Genomic DNA, 25613 nt, shown 5'->3' on the forward strand with positions numbered 1-25613 from the left:
CTGGAATGACGTCTTTGGGCCTGACACCCTGAGCGATCATGGGGGTACCTTGGGACTCAAGCGGATACACTTGGGCCTTCCAGGCTTGGTGATTGAAAGGAACACCATCAATAGCTTTTAATACTCTAAACCGGGGTCTCCAACCCTGGCAATTTTAAGACTTGGGGACTTCAACTCCCAGAATTCAAGGTTGCCAGGGTTGGAGATCCCTGCTCTAAACCACTTTGGAAGGAACTTCTCTGATTGGCTGCTAATATATAGCATGAAGGTCATCATTCTCAGAGGCACAAGATTGTTGTGAGTGCCAACTTCTGCCACAATTCAAACTTCATTCACTATGCAACATTTGGGGGGTAGGGGGAGGGCTGAAAGAGCCAACAGGACTCTTTCATAATAACAATCTGATCTGTTTTTCTTCATTAGACAAAGAAATCTTCAATTTCTTATTTGCTAGGAAAGGGACTGTTGATTCAGCCCACGTATGTGACCTCTGAAAGAAGTTCAAATACTTAAGTTAAACAGCAACAAATGGTGCTGAATGCACTGCTAGCCCAACCATAGGATGGAGGAAGGAAAGAAGAAAGGCTCCCTTTACCTTTCCTTTCTCAGGAGCTCCCCTTCCATCACAGCCATGCTGACCGGCCTCTTCCGCTCCAGGGTCCCTGAATCATAGTCACCCCCTGCAGGAAGGTGGTTGGAGTTCACAGCCGGCTGCCCCACAAATGCTCCGGACACATTGAAATCCAGCTCTGCAAATTCAGGAATAAAAATGAAAACCCAAACGGTTCAGAGGAAACACTGCCTTCAGGCCAAGGACTTCATTTCAGAGGACAGAAATACCTTATGGCAGAGGGGTCAAACTCCATTTCATTGAGGGCCGCATCAGGGTTCTGTTTGACCTTGGGGGGCCGGAATGGGGGCGTGGCTAGCTCGACATCACTCATGTCAGGGGCGCCTGTGGGGGGCCTGAGTGCTCTGCTAGCGGAAACGGGCTCTCGAGCTCAGTTTTCAGCTGCGACGGCCTCCTGCAACCCTCTGCCAATGAAAATGGAGCTTGGGAAGGCTGCCCTCCTGAGCTCCATTTTCACTGGCAGAGGCACCACAGGCCAGTCCTCTGCTATTTCCAGGGTGGCCCGCAGGCCAGATCTAAGCCCCCTGCGGGCTGGATTAGGCCCCCGGGCCCTGAGTTTGACATCCCTACTTTATGGCTTCTGCTTGCAAGTATTTAAAGTAAATTCATTTTCATTTCCCTTTTCAGATTAAAAGAGTCAGACAAAGCAATACAACCCAATGGGAATGCAGCAGCACACACAGTCCCGGAGTCGCTAGTGATGCACATGTAGCAATGCACAAGCTGCATTGGTTACAGGTTTGCTTCTGGACCTAATTCAAGATGTTCGTTGTTACCTTAAAGCCCTACATGGCCTGGGTCCAGGGTATCTGAGGAACCACCTTTCCCCAATGGGACAAGCCTGCCCCACTCTCGCCACCAAAAGAGACTTGCTACAGATCCCGTCTGCTAAGGGACTCCAGCAGCGGCTTCAAGAAGTGTTTATTCTGCTGTGGCCCCATCCCTGTGGAACACTCCACCACTGGAGGTGAGAACTGCCCCCTCCCTTTTGGCCTTCTGGAAGGAATTAAAACTTGTTTTGCTGGTTGGCCTGGGGCCACGTGGGGATGTGTGTGCTCACCGCTGGAGGTGACTGACAGGCTAAGAAGAACTTGTCCTGCCCGCCTCTTAGTTCTGGTTTCAGTTGAGAGTCAAAATCTTAATCTGTGTAGTTTTAATATTTTAATTATTTTTCTGCTTGTTTTAAACCTTGTAGGCTACCTAGTCACCTTACAGTCCTGGTGGCACAGTGGTTAAAATATAGTATTGCATGCTGACTCTGCCCACAGGCTGGGACTCGATCCTGACAGGCTCAAAGTTGACTCAGTTTTCCTACCATTAGCCTACCAGCTCTCCTAGGAAGAATAATTGGGATTACGCACTGAGAAGGAAAAATGCTTTCTTTACCTTCAGGAAAGAACCAGGTAGCGTGCTGGATGATGGGTTCAACAACGGCCACCACATGGACTGAAGTTGCTGCTGCCATTTCTGCAAGAGAGCTGGGGAGAGAAGACCAGTGGCTTTAAAGATGTTCTCAGCAATCAAGGAAGCTGATGAGATCGAATCAATCCTGCTCACCGGGGTCAAGGGATGCCCGGTGGCATGTCTAGGTGGCTGCCAACTGTTTATTGGGCACAATTGAGGGTTTTAAAATCCACTCCCTCTGAGGACTTCTTCTCTTGCCCAGCTTTCAGGAGAAGCTCTTCTGAAGATGCTGCCTGAGGCTTCCAGAGAACAATGGGACAGAGCCTTCCCCTGTGTTGCTTTTAGGCGACAGGGTGCATACTCTCAAGTGTTACCGTTGGCCCCTCGATTCTTCCTGCATTCTGAAAATCTGTGGAGATGAATTGCCTCGACAAGCTCAAGTTTTCAACTAATCTTAGGACTTGCAGAACTGAATAATAAAAATCTCCTTTGTGATGCTATTAATCTTTCTTGCACAAAAACGAAGAAATGGCACAGAAATACTCAGTGCTGACTTCTTATGCAGTGATTTAGCTTGTGCTGGACCTTTTCCGTTCAAAAGCTAGACAAAAATATAACCCTACAAATATTTAAGATTCGCTGCTCCTTGGCCACGGGCCAAGTTCAAAGGGCTGAAGTTCAAAGAAGAGCTGCTAAAGACAACAGAAGTAGGACAGCCAGTGGTGACTGATCTGAGTCTGCTGATTTGGCAATTCAAGTATTAGAATTCAACACTTACCCTTCATTCTTGGCCCACAACAAATTTGGGCCCAGCACAATGGCAATGTTGCTAGGAGTCATCTTGTTAACGTCACTATACTGTGCGAGTTTTGCAAGGAATTTGATTAAATACCTGCAAGGAATAATCAGTGTTAGGCTCTATGGAGAACCAAAGGCATCGCTGGTCACAGGAAAACTGAAGTCCAAGATATTCAGATCAGACTCTCCTAGATGGAAATACGATACAAAAATTCCACAAAAGCAATGTGAATTTCAATTCTTGCCTGGACAGGAGCAGACAAATAAGAGTGGGAAACTCTTTGGAGGGCTTACTCATGGGACTTCAGAGCCCCATGGAAAACAGCATCCACTGGACTCCTTATTATTATTATTTTTTTGCTTTAATTTATATGCCGCCCTTCTCCGGAGAGAAGTCAAAGTCAGCTTATTGCCCCCACAATCTGGGTCCTCATTTCACCTACCTTTGAAAGGATGGAAGGCTGAGTCAACCTTGAGCCTGGTGAGATTCGAACTTGCAGTAATTGCAAGCAGCAGATGTTAATAACAGTGCTTTAGTCCACTGTACTACAGGCTCCTGTATTGAAGTTTTCTAAGTGACAGTTCCATAGGTGGAGGTTTTGAGTTCACCATCTCTGGAGAGCTTTATGAAAAGGCTGGGCAGCCACCTCTCATAAGTGAATGAAATGGCTTTCCTTCATATTGGAGGTGGTAGGACTATCTTTACATTTGTATGATTCCTTTATATTCCACTGGGGATTGGGCCAAACAGAGAGTGTGTGGCAGCTCAGGAACAGAGCCCCTGCTCTGCCTCTAGAAGACGGCTGTCCAATCATAGCAACTTTAAGACCTGGCTGGCTGGGGAATTCTGGGAGTTGAAGTCCACAGGCCTTAAAGTTGCCACCCCTCTTCTAGAACATTATAAATACATCGTCAGGTACCTCCAAGTCAAACCCTTGCCTCACATCCCAGAGCATAACTGCCAATGGGTACAGTCTGGCTTCTATGATTTGCATTCTCTAGACTAGAGTTTGTACTGCAAACTTAAACGTGGCAAACTTAAACTCCATTTCCAAGGGAGGTTATAATATTACAATGAACACATTCTTTGAGCTTCTGCATCCTGGAATTCTCAGTTTTAAAGCCAAGGAGAGAAGACAGATCCATTTGGAAAGCCTTCAAGTGCTTGACTTACCTGAAGTTGGCCAAGTTAGGCTTTGGCAATTTCTGGCAAATCCTCCACAGGTCTTGCAGTTTCTTATCCTGGTCCTGGATGCTGAGGGAAAACAAAATATTCTCTTAAAACTCATCTAAAAGGGATAGGCTTGCATTTTTATTTCCATGTGCAACAGAACTTTACTTGCAAAGCTGCTATCTGCTGTTCCTGAAGAAAAATCTAAAATTGGAAGATCCTACGTTATCTGCTTAGAAATATTAACCAGTTTGCAGGAAAATAATGCAACAGTAGTCTCTGTTTTTATTATTATTGTTATCAAATTTATTTGTTGCTCATCTCGCCATTTATGCATAAGAAAAGTGTGAGAAAAACAAAATACCAACTGGTCAATGTAGGCTTGAAACAGAAGTCTTATCATTATTTATTTTTAACCCATCTCTTTGTGCAGCTACTCTGTGCAGCTTACAACAGTAAGCCAGAAACAAAATGAAACCACAACATCGTTGCTTTAAAAAGAACAGTGAAAGAAATTCAAGGAGAAAATCAAGAAAGTGATTTTCAAGCACAACTTTTCAAAGCCTTTTCAAGCATCAACAAGGCAAAACCAGAGATCCTTGGAGAAGCCAGCCTTACTTTGCAACCTGGGTCCACTCTTCATACAGGGCATAGGTCATCAGTGGTTCCGGCAGCTCCCTCAGGTAGGACTTCAGAGCCCCTTAAGCAAAAAGAAGAAGGGAGAGTCAAAGCAAACCAGGCTGGGTGCTGCAGCTGTAACAGTAACAGAGTTGGAAGTCCAACCCCCTGCTCACGCAGGAGACCTATAGTAGGGATTCGAACCACTGAACCGCCAACCTTTCTGACTGACAAGCTCAGCGTCTTGGCCACTGAAGGAATCCAAGCAGCTGTTGAGTTTGCAATAAGATGATCAGTGCAGCTACCCAGGAGGACCACCTATCTCCCACCCAGAGGAGTTGAATATACTATAAACTACTGTATGTAAAGAACAAAGTATTTAATAAGGCTATTTCATTCATTCAGATCTCTGATGTCTTCTGCTTGTGTTCCCTTTATTTTTTTGAGCAGTGTATTTTTCTTTGCTCTTACACTTGATTTTTAAATGGCAGAAAACTAAGTTTTAAATAGGTGGCACTTGGCTCAACAGCAGTGAGAGGAATCTAGAAGTCCTTGCGCACAACCACTTACGTATGAGCCAGCCGTGTGCTGCAGCTGCTAAAAAAGCCAATGCAGTCGTAGCTGCATCAAGAGAGGGATAGTATCAAGATCATGTGAAGAGGTAGTACTGCTTCATACTGTACTGGTAAAACAACACTTGGTATATTGTGTCAAGTCATCATGATATAAAAAAGATGTTGAGACTCTAGAAAGAGTGCATAGAAAGGCAACAAAGATGATTAGGGGACTAATCTTTAGGCTAAAACATATGCAGAACGGTTGCAGGAATGTCTAGTCTAACAAAGAGGAGGACTAGGAGCCATACGATAGTGTTCCAATATTTGAAGGGCTGTCACAGAGAAAGTGGGGGGATTCAACCTATTCACCAAAGCATTTGAAAGCAGGACAAGAGGCAACAGATGGAAATCAGTGTCCCCCACCCAGAGTCATGCTTCAGGCCACATATTTAATACATTTAATAGTATGATAGACACAGGGGAACCCTTAGAATGTCTGACCTTTTGGGGAAGAAGCAGAAATAGTCTGGAACAAACTCAGCAAGTGGGGCAGAAACTAATGGAGAAAAACAACCAATGGGGAGGACCTCAGTTGTAGCCAATTTTGAAGCCATCAAAAAAGTATGGCCACCAGTGGTATCTCTCCCCCACCCCAAACTCTCTCCAGTCGATTCCGAGTCCCTCCAAGCCTGGTGCAGAGCCATGAAGAAGAGCCAGGCCTCTTCTTTTGGGGTCCACTTACCGGCCACGGCGTGAGGGTCTGAGTAAAACTCATCCAGGTGCGAGGAGGAGCAGTCCAGTGCTGCTTTCAGCTTCTTTAGCTTGGAGGCTCCAGCAGCAATGCGGAATAAGCCCTGGGGAGGACAGGAAACACACCTTTCCCTTAGCCAGAGTCCCTCTGGGATCTACACTGCTTAACTCCCCATTTCAAGAAAAAGATCTCCCTTCCAAGATGCTGACGCTGCAAGATATCTGGGAAGAAACCGGAGTCAGTTTGGCTGTTCTGACCTAGGCTTCCTGATATAGTAAAAAGCACACAATTAGTCCCAAAACCCCTTTTTAATTTTAACAAAGAGTTTCTAAATAGTCCAACAGAAGTCTGCCACGGTCCTTCGGTTAAGGCTGGTAAACACCCACCTTTATCTTCTTTGACACGCTGCCAAAGACCTAATTGGCAATTATCTTGGCAAGGCCACATGGAGACAGAGTCAAAAACGGAGCTTCAAAGTACAAACTGACACCATCCACAACGTTGCTTCCTGCAAAAGCCCACATGCCTTTGCTCTTCCTTTGTCTTATGGGAGGGGCCAATCATCTCCAAGCCTTACTCCCGAGTCGTCCCTTTTGTTTTAACTGTTCTTGCCTTCTGGCAGCTCTGTGCATGCCCACACTAGGAACACGCTCCCCCTGTTCCTCTGCCTCTCTGATGTCCGATGCTGGAGGCCCTGGAGTCCGTGCATCACTCCCAGATGAGCCTTGGCCTCATCTCTGCCTCTGACGCAGAGCCCTCGTCCGAGCCTTCCCCAGACTCCAGGACTGGCCCATGTTCCTCCCCAGCCTCCTCACTGTCCGACTCTGTTGCCAGCTCCGCAGGCTACTGGCGGACCACAACACTGGCTGAGGTCATGCACCACTTGGGAACATGCTGGGCTGGGGCCGTCGAGATCCCGATGGAACGTGATGCCATTTCTTTAAGCAAATTGGACACAGGAGGATCAACTGGGAGAGAATTCTGTCTTTCTTAGGTCATTATGGCAAAAGACGGCTCGAAAACCTATCTCAGCTAAGTGACTCTTCCCTATTTCTTCTTGTAATATTCTGTGAACAGAACTTGTGCTTCAAAACAGGAGCATATTTTTCCCCCAGAACAAATGGATGCTACAAAGCTGACAGCTTTTCACAAGTGAACTCTGACTCAACTCTGACATCCTGCATGTTCCTTCCTGTTGCGGTTTAAGTCTGTTCTCCCTAAAATCCTGATTGGTCAACAGTTCCCAAACTTTCTGAAATCTGAGACGGAACGTAGGCTCCTTCACACACCATTGCTGCGAGAAGGCAGTCCTAGCGCTGTGGCTCTTGGGGGGGGGCGCGCATCCATTCTTGCATGTCCTGGGGACAAGGCTGAAAGACACCTAACATAGACAGGTAGGGACCAAGTTCCTAAATATCAAAATATGATGTTGAACTGCAGCTTTCTGCTCCACACCCATTTTTGAGAAGGCAAATGGATTTAAAATAATAAAGATGGGATGAAATAAATAAATAGGGCACTGCTACCACCAGACTTGGCCCGTCTTGTATGTGCAAGAGAAGACTGCAGGGTTCTTCCAGCCCAGCAGCTAAACTCGCCCCACATAGGAAAAGAGAAGAGTCACACTGTGGACCCCTCACCCACCTCCTCCTTCATGCCTGTTTCCAAGAGCATCATCACGCAGGCCTCAATAGGGACGGCGATTTCTCGGCCGCTACGCTTGAGGTGCTCCTCCAGGGGAGTCCCGAAAGCTGGTTTTTCAGTCCACTTGTCTAGTTAGAGAAGCAGAATTAAAAGTCAGCCACAAAACTGGGAAACCACCATCCAGAAGGGGGGGAGGGGGGAAGAGATCTGCAGTACGGTCATTAGGCATCATACAAGAAGATCTGAACTGTTTGATGGTAGAGCCCTTTAAATTTTGTCCCCGGGAAGAACCAGAAGCCAAGGCTGCAGATCAACCCAGAAGTACACAGGCTGAGGTGGCTGGATTGGCCGGGGCTCTTGGCTCACAAAGAGTTGGCTGCTATATGGGGCTGGACTTTTCCAGCAGGGCCAAAATGCCACCACAACCACCATGCTTAGGGAGCAAAATCGAATGGCAGATAATCAACCCAGGAAGATTTTTTGCAGTTCTTCAGAAACATTCATTCACACCCATGTAACACAGTTGCTAGACAACATGTGATTTGGGACCAAGAACTAAAACAAGATAGTGATGTTGGCTGCAACAATGATTGAGGCATGCTGTCAATTATCAGGTAATTTAATTAAGCAGTAAACCTTCCTTGGTTTTTCTTGCTATGGTTCCCAGTCCTTGAGGTCTTTGTGGTAAGGGATGCTAAAAGCAGGCTGGGTTGCCACAGGGTGAGAGCAGGTAGCTAAGGCAGGAATATCCACCCCTCGTTGAATTATGTGGCCAGGGTGAGCTATTCTTGAAAGGAAAGGTGATTTCTCGGTGATCAGAGCTTCCTCCCAGGAAAAGAGATGGTGACAATTCTATCTAATCAGGAATAGCAATAGCACTTAGACTTATATACCACTTCATAGTGCTTTACGGCCAGCTCTAAGTGGTTTATAGTCAGCCTCTTGCTCCCAATAATCTGGGTCGTTTTACCGACCTCGGAAGGATGGAAGGCTGAGTCAGCCTTGAGCTGGTCAGGATCGAACTCTTTAACAGATTAACAGAGTTGGAAGGGATCTTATAGGTCATCTAGTCCAACCCCCCCGCCCAAGCAGGGGTGTCAAACTCGCGGCCTGCGGGCGTCACATGCTGGCCACGCCCACCCCCAGTTTAGCATAAGGGGAAAAAGTTGTGATATGTCACGCGACATGTCGTCACGAGTTTGACACCCCTGCCCTACACCATTTTTGACAGATGACTCCTGGCAGTGGGAAGTTTTTCTGCAATACTGCATTCTAACCACTGTGCCACCAGGACTCCTTGAAAGCTGTTCAACAGCTTTTTCCATTGCAATATTGTAATTCAACTGCTGGCAATCCAGCCACCCTCAATTATGGATGACTTCAACTTTGCTGGTCTTTCCCAAGGCTCTGAAGCCCAGGTCTTCTTCTGAGGCTCTGGGTTAAGGGTGTATGTCTGTATGTATCTGTGTGCGCGCACATGCCTGTCTATTTGGACTATTTTTGACTGGAGCTGCTGGAAGTTCCCGGGGTGCAATTAAAAAAAATTATCTGTTTTTAATTGCATAGGTTACCCTGAGCTTCATGCTTGGGCAGCTATACACAGAGTGAGTAAATAAATAAATAAATAAACCTTTCTCAATTAAACAATCTGGAGAGTGACTTGAGTTTTGCCAAATGGCCCACACAAATAATTTCAATTCTCTCCAGTCTGCTAAGTACATTTAACACCATTTCAATTATCTTCTCTTCCAAATCAAAAGATTAAGACAGAGGTGCCTGAGCAGATTGTTAGTTATTCAGGAAGAACTTAGAAAGGAGAAGTCTGAAAGCTCTCCAAGACATGTGATGCTTCCCCAAAGCTGTTTTGTCTTCAACCCCCTCCAGACAAAAATGGCGAATACTTGATGGCCCACTCCGAAGCAGAGTTGGAAGGTGCCACAGAGGCCGCCTGGCTCCGTGCAGCACTGAATTAAACCTCTCCAATAGGCTGGGATGGAACAAATCGGATGACTTGAGAAAAACTAGACCCTGAAATAGTGCTTTCTGCAAAGCTGTGCTTGTATCACAACCTTCAGCCTTGGTGCTCAGCAAGGCCAAAAAAAACGGTGCTCTTCTAAGGTTGCTGAACTACAAAGGCCAGCAGCCACAACTGTAAGGTCAGAGGGTGGGAGTTGTTGCTTGGCAGTACCAAAAGGAGCACAAAGTCCATCCCTGGAAGGCAGAACCTGCCACTGTTTAGGGTAACTTCCCTCCCTCATTACGCTGCTTCACATAATAAATTTATGAAACCTACAGCCTTCATCGGTGGCTTGTAAAGGAGTGTTTCGTTTTTTGAAGTTTAGAATATTAGCAGTATACATGTTGCTTCAAGGCGAATTAGCCAGAGCCATGACTAATTTACCTTGAGAAACTAAATACTATATATTTTACTTGATTTTTTACATGATTTCATATTTGTTGCCATTTTTATTGTTAACTGCTTTTAGTATATTTTACATGATGGCAAAGTTGCTTCTCAGAGTGAGATGGGTGGCATATAAATTTAAAAAAACAAACAAACAAAGCAGATAGAAAAACGATTCAGCCTTCCTAGGACAACGTAGCTCAGCTAACCAGCTGTTTATTGGGATTTGTGGGATTCCTCTATCACTGAAAGCCCTTTTCAAGGTCAAACAGCCCCTCCTCCTCTTCCCTGCAGGATCTGCTAAATTGTTCTGGAGGTTGGTCATTGGGAGGTCTCAATGGCGCCTCCTTCCCAGCAGCCATGAACCATGTTTGAAGAAGGCTATTTTGCATGTGCATTCATGTGCAATCCTTAAGGGCACGGCTCCGCACAAAAACGTTTGCAAGCAGGTGGCTACGATCCAACATCTCTGGGAAGAGATGCTGATCAGAGCAGACTTCACATATTCCCAAATAAGGTGACTGAGGAAAAGCGCCAGGTACCGGGAGAGAGACAATGGCTCCGCAACTGGCCAAGGAGTGGGCTGTCATGCCTCACCTGTCCAAGGAATGGTAATGCTCTGGAGGAGCTTCAGACGAATTCCTAAGGATTTGTTAGTGGATTAAGAGGGAACTGTGAGGGTTTCAAGGATGCAACTGCAAAAGGGAAGGGATAATTTGGGAAGATTAAGCATCATTAAGAAAACTCCCGTGTTTTCATTCAAGAAGGACAGCATGCGGAAAGGGGGCGAAGTAAACTGGGAGGTGGAGGAGGAGGAGGAGGAAGAGTGCAGAGATGGCACAGGCAAAGCAGGAGGCAGAGTATGGAGTTACTTTACCTTGATGGGCCTGGATTTCAGGGAGCACCTTTTCTAAGACTGCTAATGCTTTTCTATGGTAATCTGCTTGGGCTTCTAATAACTGAGAACAAAACCCATATTTTAAAACAAAAGTTAGCACCGAATGAACAGAACAGCATACAGACAGAAGGATTAAGCAGGTAAAATGCATGTCCCAGAATAAGGTATGCTACCCAGGGAGCAGTTACTCACCGAGACAAAGTGCCTTGCATAGTCACCTTCTTTGGAAATGAAGTTATACATATCTGCAGCAAGTTGGTCCTGGAGATTTTTGAGAAGGGGTGTAGAAAAAAAAAGATGCAAGTTAGCAACACAAGACACTGCCTCAGATGAAACAAACAAAAGGTTAAAAAGTTACGTTATTTCTGTAGTTACTTACCAGGCACATCTAAATTATATTAAAGTAACCAAAGTATCTTTACAATCCCCAAGGCACGTCACCCCTAATGTTTGGAAATTGAAAGCTGAAAAATTTGACATGCCCTACCGCTGCCTCAGCCAGCAGCCCTCTGGGACAGGCACGGAAATCTGGCTGAGTAAATTGAACAAGCAGACAGATCCTGAACCAGCCCTCCAGGACAATGAAGTTAGGACATGACGAGGGAGTCAAACCACAACCCCATTCGATCCTTTGTATTCTTCATGAAAATGACCACATCCTGCGTACAGAGAGCATAAGGTCCAGGAATCAATGGCCTTCCCTAAACTTCCCTTTCAGAAAAAACGAATTCTGCATCTTCTGCATTCATTGTCTCATGTGCCTATTTTAAATGTGTATAATCACAGACCACTGCCTCCAATACAATTAATACAGGAAAACTGATTCAATATTGGCTTCAAACTTTCTACCATTTTTACATAATACAAATAATTTGTGCAAAAAGTATATACAAAGCTATATACTTTATTAAAAATCAGATAAAAGCAAGCATGCAGTGATGCTTAAATGTTGGTGAACCCCTTTAAATTTTCAGTATTTCTGTAATATAAAACAGGGATGTTGGTCGCCTTCCTTGCTCAAACTGCCCGTTTCAGACCCCCTCACAGCATTTCTATGAGATTATGGTTGAGACTTTGACTCGGCCATTCCAAAACATTGACTTTCTTCTGCTTTAACAGTTCTTTGGTCATAGCAATTGGACATTTGGGGTCATTGTCGTGTTGCAAGATCCACTTTCTCTTGAGCTTCAAATCAGAGTTCTCTGACTCTAGGATTTGGTAATACAATTCAGAATTCATAGTTCTATCAATGATGAAAGTCATCCTGGTCCAGACACAGAAACCAGAACCAAGCCACGATGCTGCCACCATCACATTTGTTGGGATAAGATTCTTATCTTGGAATGCAGAGATTTGCCTTTCAACGAATATTTTTCATTCAACCCCAAAATGTATATTTGGCTCTCAACCGTCTTCAGAACATTCTTCCAATAGCCTTCTGGATTATCCACATGGTCTTTTGCAAACTGCAGATGGGCAGCAATATCCTTTTGGAGAGGCATGGCTTTCTCCTTGCAACCTTGATATACACACCATTGCTGTTCAGCATTCTCCTGATGGTGGTGTCATAAACACTGACATTCACCAGTTCAAGAGAGGTATTTATTTATTTATTTATTTATTTATTTATTACATGTATTTATATGCCGCCATTCTCCAGAAGGACTCAGGGCGGTGAACACAAGTTAAGAAACAAATATAATAAAATCCCATTTTAAACCAAATAACTAATTAATAATAAATAATAAAACCCGGAATCAGAGTCAGCCTATTTGCTTGAACAGCCAAGTCTTCAGGTCCCGACGGAAGGAGCGGAGATCAGGAGCCATCCGGAGCACAGTAGGTAATTCATTCCAGAGGGTGGGAGCACCCACAGAGAACGCCCTACCCCTGGGTACAGCAAGGTGACATTGGCTCGCTGTCGGAACCCTGAGGAGAGCGGCCCTATGTGAGCGAACAGGACGGTGAGAGGCAGGCAGGAGAAGGTCATGCAAATATCCCGGACCTAAGTCATGTAGGGCCTTATAGGTGAGAACCAGCACCTTGAAGTGGACCTGGAGAACCACTGGTAACCAGTGCAGCTCACGCAGGAGGGGTGTTATATGGGAGTAACGAGGGGCTCCCGTAACAACCCGTGCGGCTGCATTCTGGATCAGCTGGAGTCTCCGGGTGCATCTCAGGGACAGGCCCATGTAGAGGGAATTGCAGTAATCCAAGCGGGAAGTAACCAGGGCATGAGTGACTGTGCGAATGTCATCTCGGTCCAGGAAAGGGCGCAACTGGTGCACCAGGTGAACCTGTGCGAAGGCCCCCCTGGTCACGGCCGTTAGATGGTCTTCTAGGGATAGCCGAGCATCCAGGAGGACACCCAAGTGGTGAGCCCTATCAACGGGTGCAAGTTTTTCCCCATCCATCAAAAGAGATGGGGCCTCTGAAACCCGAGATGCCGGCATCCGCAGCCACTCAGTCTTAGAGGGATTGAGTTTGAGTCTGTTTCTGCCCATCCAGGCCTGTACCGCCTCCAGGCAACGGACATCACGGAAAGGGCATCTCTCGGGTGGTCTGGGGTGGAGATGTATAATTGGGTATCATCAGCATATTGATGATCTCATCCCAAAGCCACGAATGATCTCACCCAGTGGCTTCATATAGATGTTAAAGAGTAGGGGAGAGAGAACCGACCCCTGAGGCACCCCACAATTTAGAGGCCTCAGGGTGGATCTCTGCCCTCTGCCCATACAAACTGAAAGCAACCCGAGAGGTAGGAGAACCACCGTAAGACAGTGCCTCCCACCCCCAGCCCCACAAGTCGCTGCAGTAGGATACCATGGTTGATGGTATCAAAAGCCGCTGAGAGGCCAAGTAGGACCAGGATGGAGGAACAACCACCATCCCGAGCCCGCCAGAGATCATTCACCAGAGCGACCAATGCCGTTTCCGTGCTGTGTCCGTGTCAGTTTTGGTTCCTTACAGGTTACCCTAGGTTTGAGACCTTCTGGAGTATTACAATCTTGTTCTTGGTGTGATCTTGGTTGGTTGACCATTCCTGGGGAGGGTAACAATGGTATTGAATTGCCTCTATTTATACATAATCTGCCCAACACTGGATTGGTGGAGTCCAAACTCTTTGGAAATAATTTTGTAACCTTTTCCAGCCTGGTGAGCATCAACTGTCTTTCAAAAGGTCCTCAGAAATCTCCTTTGTTCAAGCCAGGTGTCAGCCATTTCCAGGTAAACCCAGGCAGGAAACACAACCAGATGGGCTAATTCTACTTTATTGTAAAGCTACAATGAACAGAATCTTGCCAGTCTGAAAGTACAAATCTGCTACCATCTCTTTTTATAGCCCAATCAATTTGGGTGGGTCCTTCCTAAGTCCCTTTCTCTATTGGTTAAGCCACTTTGCCCCTCCCTCCCTCGTCTGATCATTCTCTGGGCAGCAACTCTTCCCTTCTTCCCTCCAGGTCATTCTCACATTCCATTACACCATGACACACTTCCATACAGTCATGTTGTGAAGATCAGACTTTGATAGTGAATATCCAGAACTCTGTTCTCTAAAGGCAGGCAGGCTCTCCCACACTCACACCTCATTATTATCCCATTGACTGAAAGACCTGACTCTAACTTCCCCTTCAAATGAACTGGTAATCCTAGAGGCTCACATACTTTTGCCATACACAAATGCGTACTTTGGATCATTTCCCTCAAGAAATGAATGAACAGGTGTAAATTTTTAACTCATTTGTTTATCTGGGTTCCCTTTACCTAGTTTTAGGACCTGTGTGGACGATAGACCATGTTCTAGGTCATATTTATGCAGAAATATTGAAAATTCAAAATGGTTCACATTTGTATCTTTGTTGCTAGCCACTGTATTTTTTTCTTCATCTGGACTAATGGATTGTCTACCCTCCATTTCATGGAGAAATACATTGGAGACTTTAATGGTAATGTGTTAAATCAAACACAAGAACACCGGCTTTGTTTCATAGGGATTGGCTGACATCTACTCTTGATCACTGGTGTGGGTGTAGTTTCTAATCTTAAGGCTGTAAATATTTGGCAAGCTTCAGAGAAGGTTAATTGGGTAAATTATGATCCATGGACAGCTTGGTTGTCATCATAAGGTTCTTGCCCCTCCCTGGATCCCAATTATCAAGCGATGTTTGAAGCTGCTTAGATTCCAAACGAATCGCTGGTATCGAGGGGGGCGGGGGGGCATTTGTCCAGCAATTCACATTTGGCAGACTTTGAGCCACTTTGTTGCCTTCACAGATCCATCCATCGCCTGACCTGAACTCTTTTTGGGGAGAGACGTGTAAAAACTGAGCAGATGACCGATGCCGCTCTTAACTGAGGGCAAGTCCAATTCTGGGAGAACTGTATGAAAAAGTATCTCTGAAGGAAGTTAAGAGGAAAATTGAGCACCAAATTCCAGCAATTCAAATATAACTTTGGACAGCAAACCCAAGCAAGCAAAAGGGCTAATGGGGGTATTTTTGTTTGTTTCTAGACTGCCCATCTCCCCTCAAGGGCGGTATAACTCAGCTTGATTGAAAAGCTGCTTCCTACTAGTTACAGAGCAGGGTTTCTCAACTTCAGCGACTTTAAGATGCATGGACTTCAACTCCCAGAATGCTTTAAGATTCGTTATTCTTAGAATAAATAATTCATCCATTCTTTAAGATGTGTTTGGAGTTTTAGGAATCAAAGTCTTAAAATTGCTGAGATTGAGGAACTTGGGAGACCAAGAACAGTTATCCTCCAGGGCTGGCGTTAGTAAGGCAAGGAACCTCTTGCTCTGTCCTGAATGAAATTTACCTAGGCTGCTGTGAGAGGCATAAAAGACATCAATAAATAAGCTCCAGGTGCAAAATCCTCTGGGTGACATTTCCCCTGAAAACCAAGAACACGACCTTCTGTCCTGGGTGGTTTTACTAGGGAGTCTCAAAGGAGCTTTTCCCCAAAGACAACTGGACTTTCTTGGGTGTTTTTTTTTCCCCTTTGAAAATGTTTCCAAGAAGCTTCTTCATTTCTAAGTTTCAGTTCCTTTGAAGTTTCAGTTCCTTTGAAATGCTTTAAAAGGAAAAAAAACTCAAGATAGTCCAGCTGCTTTTTTGGAAAAAATGCCTTTGGGACAGCCATGACCTGGATGATTGAGAATCTCCATTTAACTAGGCAGGGAAATGTAAAACTTCTCCAAGCATCCATCAATTCTCCATCAGACATTGGAGCAAGAATTCACTTAAGAACATACCTTGCATTGCTCTACTTTATTTCCAGCTTCATCCATCTCCTCCTTGAGGGAATCTATCTTAGATGGGAGCCCTTGGAAGTTAGTAGCTGAGGTTTTGTGGGCCTGGTTCCACCTGTACAAGAGAAAGCAAACATCCAGAAAGAATTCCAGGGGAGAAAACACTTATGAAAGATGAATGGTCTTCCTAAGCTTCCGAAGCTCAAACTGCCCAAGGAGCTGCTGATCCAGTTCTACAGAGGAATTATGGAGTCTGTTATCTGCACCTTTATAACTGTATGGTTTGGTTCCGCAACCCAACAAGACAGACACGGACTTCGGAGGATAATTAGAACTGCAGAAAAAACCATGGCTACCAACCTATCTTCCACTGAGGACCTGTATACTGCACGAGTCAAAAAGAGGGCTGTGAAAATATCTACAGACCCCTCGCATCCTGGACATAAACTGTTTCAACTCCTACCCTCAAAACGATGCTATAGAGCACTGCACACCAGAACAAGTAGACACAAGGATAGTTTTTCCCCCAACGTCATCGTTCTGCTAAACAAATAATTCCCTCAACACTGTGAAACTATTCACCAAGTCTGCATTACTATTACTATTAGTCTTCTCATCGTTCCTATCACCCATCTCCTCCCACTTATGACTGCATGACTGTAACTTTGTTACTTGTATCCTTACGATTTATATTGATTGTTTCTTAGTATGATTTGATTTCTTATTTGTACCCTATGACTATCATTAAGTGTTGTATCTTATGATTCTTGACAAATGTATCTTATCTTTTTATGTACACTGAGAGCATATGCACCAAAGAAAAATTCCTTGTGTGTCCAATCATACTTGGCTATTCTATTCTATTCTATTCTATTCTATTCTATTCTATTCTATTCTATTCTATTCTATTCTATTCTATTCTATTCTATTCTATTCTATTCTATTCTATTCTATTCTATTCTATTCTACTCTACCCTACCCTACCCTACCCTACCCTACCCTACCCTATCCACCCTGCCCAAGTCCTGTTCTTCCATAGTGAATCTTTGTTCTACATGCAGAGGCATCTTTTGCAGAGCAGGATCTTCAAATGAAACTACTTATGAAGAGGCAAGCAGGAAGTAAAGAAATAGAGTCCATGAGCTAAATATATCCTCGAGACAGAACTTATAAGGAAGATGTCTGGTCTGCTACCCCAACTAAGTAAACATGTCACGCCAACTGCATGCTAGATAGATGTGGGACCTAGAAAGCCACGCTATCCCTGATGTACATGGGCTCCTATTCAAAGCATGACAACATTATTGAAAGTAGAGGATCCATTCTATTGCAAAATAAGACATCCCCTGATAATAAGCCCAATTGGGCTTTTGAGTGCATGGCAATAAGGCCAAGTGCTTATTTCAGGGTTCAAAAAATATAAGACAGGGTCTTATTTTCGGGGAAACATGGTAGTTTTCTATTTAAGATACATTAATAATTTAATTTATTCAGCATGAAGTGGAGCTTAGTTATGTAGCATGAGGCTGTATATTCTGCAATGTTGGGACTGTCGGGGAGTCAGCAGGTCAGAGGAGGAGCTGCTGTGGGACAGAGATGACAGTTGCTCTTTATAAATTATGATTTAAACTCTATTTAAATCGTGATTTAAATCGACTTGATTTAAATCAAATCCATCCTGGTAATGAAACATCTGCAAAAAAAAAAAAAAACCAGCCAAGCTCAGAGAGCACCTCAGGTCAACTTTGGAGCAGATGTACTTGCAAGGAAGGTGGACTGAGACTTCCTGAGCATAAAAAGGAACAGGAGAATTGTACTTTACCGAGCTCTTGCAGAGTCCCAGTCTAGGACCAGTTTAGCAAGCTGCTTCCTCTGTTTCTGAATATTGGGGATTTCCGTCTGCAAGCAGAGACAACAGGAAACCGACATTTGACACTAACTATACAACCACTATATTTATCCAACACCCCCCCGCCCAAATGTTGCTACTTTTATTACTCTTCCTGGTAAGAAAGTGGGTAGGGCCTGGATCAGGACCGATGGGGACAGCTGGAGCCACTTACCTCGCTGAGTTGATTCAGTGGTTCCAAAACATCCTTTTCAACCTGCATCTCGTGGTGAGAGAGCTCCATTGCAAGTTTATTCTCCGCTTCTCCACAAGTCTCCAGCATTTTCCTACAAACAAAGAAAACCATCATAGGCGTAATTCGGTTTGCCCAAAGGAGTGGAAGGAACAAAATTCCCCCAGCAAAATAAAGCACATTTTAACTTGTTACAATTCTCCAACCATTTCTCAAGCAGCTCAGGAAGGGGTGAATGGATGGGAGAGCCTTTATTCTCACAGGTGCCTGTGGAAAAAGGAGACTCTAAGAGAGGGTTAAAGGAACCATTTAGAGCAGGGGTCTCTAACCTTGGCAACTTTAAGCCTGGCGGCTTCAACTCCCAGAATTCCCCAGCCAGCCAAACCAAGCTGGCTGGGGAATTCTGGGAGTTGAAGTCCTCCAGGCTTAAAGTTGCCAAGGTTGGAGACCCCTGATCCAGACTGTGCTAACCAAGCTGTTTCTCTCCGGCTGGAATCATCACGCGGGAATGGCTGTAGAGGTACAAAAGATTAAGCCGTTTCTGCCCCTCTGGGTTTCAAAACTGTGCAAAAAATATGGTCTGCTGCATATACAGGTAGTTCTTGACTTACAACAGTTCATTTAGTGACTGAAGTTGCAAAGGCACTGAAAAAAGTGACTTATGATCATTTCTTACGCTTATAACCGTTGTAGCATCCCCATGGCCACACGATCAGAATTAAAATGCTTGGCAACTGGCTCGCATTTATGACGGTTGCAGTGTCCCAGGGTCATGTGATCGCCCTTTGTGACCTTCTGACAAGCCTAGTCAATGGGGAAGCCAGATTCACTTAACAATGGTGTTAACAACTGCAGTGATTCACTTAACAGCTGTGGCAAGGAAGGTTTTAAACTGGGGCAAAACTCACTTAACCACTGTCTTGCTTAGCAACAGAAATTCTGGGCTCAATTGTGGTTGTAAGTCGAGGACTCCCTGTACAGGGACAAGAGAAAATTGGGCTGCTGTTTAGCAAAGAGAAAGCTGAAGACTCCTGAGGCATTGAGGGCTGGCCACGTTCTTCACTTATGACTGCTGAGCTGTTTTTCCGGCTGGACTGAACCTCCACAACACGAATTACAACTGAAAACATTAAAACAATAAATATAAAAGAGTATAAAAAACCAATATAAAAAACCAATAAGAGGAGGAAAACTGTGTGAATAAGCAGCAACTTTACAGTAACTTCAATCCCAACCACACAGGACAGGCTTTATTAGCAGTGGGCCCACAATGTGACTGAAGGAGCGCCAGTCCAATTCCTAGAGGAAAGGTCCACCCGTAAGCCAGCCCCTGCCCGCCTTTTCACCCACAGTCTTTGCTGGTGGGGCATCTAAAGGGCCTCAGAGGACATTTTAAAGTAAAGGGGTGACCATATGAAAGACAGCCTTGAGGCAGTTCGGATTGATTGATTGATTGATGCACCTTGTCTTTGGGATACGCAATGCTTAGAGCCACTTGCCATTTTGCTAAAAGTCCCATGAAAACAGCTTCTTGTCCTAAGCATCCATGACTATACTGTGGATTCTTCAGCAACTGTGTTTTGTAAGGTGAGAGCTTATGTGGCAGAAAGGGGAAAGTGAGCCTGACCCTCAGAGACTGCAGTGTCTCAATTTGCGAGGAGCCCAAGGATGATGGGCAGATCCAGAAAGGAGGTTCAGTTCTTACCCCAGGAGTGTTTCCTCGCTGAGCTGCTGGGCGCCTTCCTGCATGTTCTGAGCGAAAGTCGTGAGGGGAAGTTTCTTCTGCAAAGGAAAAGAAAGACAGCTCCTAGCAAGGTAACTCTTCCAAACCTCCTAAGAGTCAGGAGGAAACATGGCACCTGCCAGCTCACATGCACAACCTGAGGGAGAAATCAGGGGACAATCGCAGGAAAGAGGAAAGAAAGCTCAGCTCTGATGGCTGGACAGAGCCTTTGAGAAACGTCAGCTCAAGAAAGGTAGGTATGACAATCAACGTGGGGCGTGCAAAGGACACGCTCTGCTGGTCTCTCCTGGGGAAGCCATGGGTTGCCCTGCAAATGAAAGCAGCCTTTCGGCTGGACTCTCGAAGCTGCTCTGTGCATTGGAAACGAGGGACCAGAACCGCTATCTGGTGACAAGGAAGGCGCTCTGCGGAGGAGAGGCTGTGCTGGGTGAGGGCCTGTAGGGCCTGGGTGAGGGCCTGTAGAGCCCATGCAAAGCAACTGGGACATGGCGGAGGTTTCCTTCGCAGAGGTTTCTTTCTCTTTTCATTATTTTTGGCTTCGTATTTTGTGGTTGCCTCTTCTTCTTTCTTGCATGTTAGAGCAATACAAAGAAGTAAATAAATTTAAAAAAAAAGAACACCAAGGATGATCCTGCCATCCTGGGGGAAGAGAGGAAACATGGACGCACAGGAAGGGGCTGGAGAGGGGAAATCTACTGGGAAGGTCTACTCACGTGTCTCTTTTCAGCCTCAGTTCCATACTGTCCTTGCAAACACATCACCAGCCGCTTATAGGAATTGTGGCAAACAGACCTCACGTTGTCAAGACGCCGCTCAATCTAGCCGGAGAACAAATGGGGCAGGATAAAGCAAGGCATGTCGTTAAATGAAGAATTATCAGTCGAGGACTACCTGTACACCCAAATGTAACTGCTCTTTTACCTGTCCTTTCAGTCTGCTCCCTTTCATCCCCAAGTTATGCAGCTACCTAATGCTCCTTCCTCAGTTCTATGTACCATGCGCAGGGTGAGCTGTGTTCTATACCAGATCACATGCTCACATTTTTATTTAAAACTTTAAAGTATTTGGTGAGAGCCACTTTGGTGCAGTGATGAAGGTGCCGGCCTGGAAGCCAGGAGGAAGTGAGTTCCAGGCCTTCCTTAGGCATGAAAGCCAGTCGGGTGACTTTGGGTCACTCACTGTCTCAGAGTCATTGTTGGGAGAAAAATAAGAGCAGGAGTATTAATTAGGTTCGCCACCATGCGTTGAATAAAATACATTCAAGGTCGCAAAAGGGGATCACATGACACACACACACACACACACACACACACACACACACACACACACCGGACACTGCAACCGTCATAAATATGAATCAATTACCAAGTGGCTGGATTTTAATTATGTGACCATGGGGATGCTGCAACAGTCATAACTCACTTTTTTCAGTGCCACTGTAACTTCAAACGGTCACTACACGAAGCGTTGTCGAGGACTATCTGTACACTATAATAATATACTACACTGACATGTTATGACATCCTAGGTCAGGGGTATCAAATTGGCTGCCCGGATGCGTCACGCGCAGGCCATGCCCATCCCAGCTCCACAAATGGGAAAAATGTCACAAAATGTCAAGTGATGGCAACATGACATGTCAAGTTTGACATCCCTGTACTACACTGACATGTTATGACATCCTAGGTTATTGGAGGGAGCTTCATGCAGCTGGAGAACTGGCAGCTGTGACTTCATACTGTTGTGAATAGATGATGAAGATGATGGTAATGATGATGATGATGATGAAGATGAAGATGAAGAGTCTCTGGAGGACAGTGAAGAAGATGCAGTGAAGCGAATATGCCATGAAGGCTTACTGAGTATTGGAGAGACCAAACTGGCCCAGATCAAATGAAGAACAGAAGGAAAGAGACATGGCAAGGCAAAATATTACATGGCCAGTACATAAAAAAAGCAGGCAAAAGCAAGAACTGGCAATGGGCAGGAAAGAGCAGGGAAGTTGAAAAAAAGAGACAGAGGGGCTAATTCCACAGGACCAAACTTTATCAACAAATACATACAAAACCTGAACTGAGAAGACAGCAACAGACAGCAAATGCTGCTTCTGCAAAGAAGCTGAAGAAGATCGCACAGACTGACCACAAACAAGAGCATGACAACAGAGTGGGGCATTGGAAGGTCTGCAAGAAATACCATTTGCTTGCGGGCAAGAACTAGTGGAATCAACAAATAGACAAAATAATAGAAAATGGAGAAGCTAAAATGTTCTGGTCTTGGGCGCAATCCCAAAACATCTGGAGCAGCCCTTGAATACGATCGGCACTGACAAAAGCACTATCAGTCAATTGCAAAAGACAGTTTATAACTTCACTAGGAACAGCTTATATCCTGTGACGATATACCATCAGACAACATCTGCCTATTCCAGGGCCTTGGAAAGGACTTGATAGGTAGATAAAGATCCCAAATCCAATCTAAACATTGGCTGACTGTGTGCCAAACTATAACAATACAATATTACATATAATATATAGTATAATAATACTGCAATCATTTTTAGCACAGGTGTAGCAATTAAATTTGGTCTAAGAAATGTGCTACAATAGCAATAAATTGGGGTAAAGTCACAAACGTTAATGGATGGAAATGCTGAATGTCCAATCCATCAGAACAAAGCCTACAGGTATCTGGGCATTTTACAGTTGGATGACATCAACTACGAACAAGTTAAAAATGTGATTAGTAAAGAATACATCCAAAGGGTGGGAAAAGTGCTGAAGATAAAACTGAATGGTGGAAGCACCATTAAAGTTAACAATACCTGAGCCATACCTGTAATACAATACATTGCTGGAATTATTAACTGGACACAAGCTGAACTGGACAGTTTGGGCCAAAAAAAAAAAAAAAAAAAGAAGGAAGGAAGGAAAGAAAGCAAGAAAGCAAGCTAAAGACTATTCACAATGCATTACATCCCTGTAGTGATATTGATAGATTAATACCTGCCCTGCAGAATTGAGGCAGATGTTTACTTCAAGTCAAACAGTCAAAGAATGAAACACATGCATAGCCTGTTCATATAAAAGAGCCAAGGACAAGCATTGATGATGCATTTTAAATATTGGAACTTACTGAATGTACAGGAAACAAAACATGAATATTGAAATAATAAAGACATGACTGGAAAACGGAGAAGCTAAAGTGCTCTGGCTCTTGGGTGCAATCCCAAAACATCTGGAGGAAAAGCATTACACGGTCAATTTCTACCAAAGTTAGAGGGGAAGGTGAATAGCAACAAAGCCCATGAATGACTTACATCACACACTAGATTTAAGTGTGATTGAAAAGAAGAAAATGGACAATTGATGTGGCAATACCAGAGGATAGCAGAATACAAGAAAATCACAAAGTATTCAAAATTGAAAAATGATGGCATAAACCGACCGTGATGGTCCCAGTGGTCATCAGCACTCTGGCTGCCATATCTTAGGCAACACTTAGACCATCCGTGCATTGACAAAATCACCACAAAATCTCAATTACAAAATGTCCCAGTGCTTGGATCCACATATATAGCCCATTGGTACACGACACTTAAGTTCTTGGGAAGAACTTGACGGATATGAAGGCCAACATCAGCTAAAGGACTGGCAGCTGTGACACTGTTGACAACAGTTATCAAAATCGTAAAGTTACAGATAAAAAGGGAAAATAAAATATACATGGGAACCTGCACTTTGAGAACTGCCAGGTGAGGGGTTGAAACTATATATAACTCTTAATTAAGAAGCTGAATGCTTCCAGATGGATGGCTCTGGCAGCCTAGTTTTCCTTGAGGGGGTGGGGTGGGAATGGAAGCTGTAATAGAGGAAAGGATTCTAAATAAAAGACAGGCTGGTTTCACATGTTGTATTAATTTAGTGAATTACTGAACTGTTTTCACACTTCACAGTTAACCATGGCAGGATTCCTGCAGCATGCTACTTTAAAATCAATGCCAGCCAATGATATTATGGCTTCCCATGATGCATGAATCTGGCCTTTATCATGGGAGTCTACCAAAAACCATATGAATGAGGAATCACACAATAAAATCTTTGTGTAGAAGAACCTGTGCTATTGGCAAGACACAACTGATAAGCAACACACGTTCTCTTAAAGAGCTTTTGTCCAAAGGTCTGAGAAGTTAAAGCATGTTCACCAAGTTCGCCTGGGAATCTCCACATATACATTGCATTTTATTTTCCTGCTATGTTTTTATGAGCGGGGAAGGTTAAATGGAAGCCTTCTGGAACATTTTCATTTGAACACACCTGAAAAAACTATGGTTCAGCTGCAAATATAGGAATCCCCTTAAGACTTTTAAGTGCTGTCTTTTTTTAAAAATGCCTTAGAACAGGGTCTCCAAACCTGGCAACTTTAAAGACTTGTGCAGTTCTCAGGGATTCTGGGAGTCGACAGGCCACTGCTATAGTTGCCCACCCCTGAGCTAAATGATGACCTTGCTTGATAATGCTGAGATGGGGAGACCCAGCCCTGCCATCTGCCAGCAGGTCCTTTCTGAGAAGCAGAGGGAGGAGACGGCACACCTGCAGGGCCACTGCACCCCCAGGGGAATGGCTATTCTGAAGAATCTAGCTACGGTCCAGTGAAGCGAAGCAGCTCAGACAGAAAAGGAAACTCGCTGTGGGTCATGAGGAGGGGCTGGGCCCCGTTTGCAAGACTCCTCCCTAACTGGAGCTTTGTGTGTATCCCCCACTAGCAGAGCCAAATGCTGCAACTGGGGAGCAAATGGCTCACGGTCATTTTTCCCCTCCAACAAAGGTGGAGCGAGAACTGAGTCCTCCTGCCCAGCTTCTTCTACAGCTCTCGGTTGAACACCAGGGGACACCACTGGTGAAGAAACTTCAAGTGAACCCAGCTCCTTCTTCCACACAACCGTCCCGCTACACAGGGCACAACAATGTTCTTCACACTGATTAGCACGGATGATACCCAGTTGGGTAATGAAATGCCTGTAAGCAAGCGACCCAGCTCAGAGAGCACCAGGAACTCCACAATAACTCGTATCCTTTTCATGAATTCAAAATCATGTTTATACTCTTATCTGTTATCTTATATATGCTTGACAAAATAAAATGAATGAATATTTTTTTAAAAAAAACACTATGGTTAAGAATCACTTAATTCTGTTATTTTGGCTTCCAATTATAATTTAAAATTATTGCTGAACAAATGCTTTTATTTTAACCTATTTTCCTACAGGACTCCCTCCATGTTATTATTATTAGATGGCAAATGCCTACGTGGAAGGCCAAAGCAAAGATGGCAAGACACAATAAATGAAGACAGGAAAAACAGCTGGACCCGGGTGCTCATTTGATCGTGCAAGATGGTGCTTGTCAGTCCAAGACAATAAATTCTTATTACAGTCACAGACCAGCAAATTGTCAATCCAAAAGGTGCATCCCGCAACTGCGGGAATAATGCTAGGAAGATGATAATAATTCCTTCCATATTATGAACTGGTCACCGAAAGAGGCACAATTCCATTCACGAAAGAGTAGGTGCTGTCAGGAACAGTCAAAGAACAAGAAGGGGAGCCCAGTCGGCCTGGGGGAAGGGGTCCCTTGCAGCTCCCAAGGCCTCTTA

At 44.6% G+C, this 25613-nt stretch overlaps 1 protein-coding gene across 6 annotated transcripts in view; it reads right to left on the reverse strand.

The window, feature by feature from the left end:
- ARHGAP17 (Rho GTPase activating protein 17) overlaps positions 1-25613 on the reverse strand; it is a 73407-nt gene that overhangs the window by 9866 nt on the left and 37928 nt on the right. For all 6 annotated transcript variants that reach the window (XM_087878804.1, XM_034420619.3, XM_034420616.3 and 3 more), the window contains exons 3-16: positions 20672-20776; positions 19920-19996; positions 18197-18308; positions 17956-18032; positions 16137-16248; positions 11069-11137; positions 10856-10937; positions 7575-7702; positions 5922-6033; positions 4623-4704; positions 4008-4088; positions 2814-2927; positions 2018-2109; positions 596-749 (exon numbers count right to left, since the gene is read on the reverse strand). In XM_087878804.1, coding sequence (XP_087734930.1) covers positions 596-749; positions 2018-2109; positions 2814-2927; positions 4008-4088; positions 4623-4704; positions 5922-6033; positions 7575-7702; positions 10856-10937; positions 11069-11137; positions 16137-16248; positions 17956-18032; positions 18197-18308; positions 19920-19996; positions 20672-20776 — 1397 coding nt within the window. The remainder of the gene's footprint in view (positions 1-595; positions 750-2017; positions 2110-2813; positions 2928-4007; positions 4089-4622; positions 4705-5921; positions 6034-7574; positions 7703-10855; positions 10938-11068; positions 11138-16136; positions 16249-17955; positions 18033-18196; positions 18309-19919; positions 19997-20671; positions 20777-25613) is intronic.

This window comes from Pantherophis guttatus, chromosome 14 (assembly GCF_059756535.1).
Source record: "Pantherophis guttatus breed Tessera chromosome 14, ASM5975653v1, whole genome shotgun sequence".
Taxonomy (NCBI): Eukaryota; Metazoa; Chordata; class Lepidosauria; order Squamata; family Colubridae; genus Pantherophis; species Pantherophis guttatus.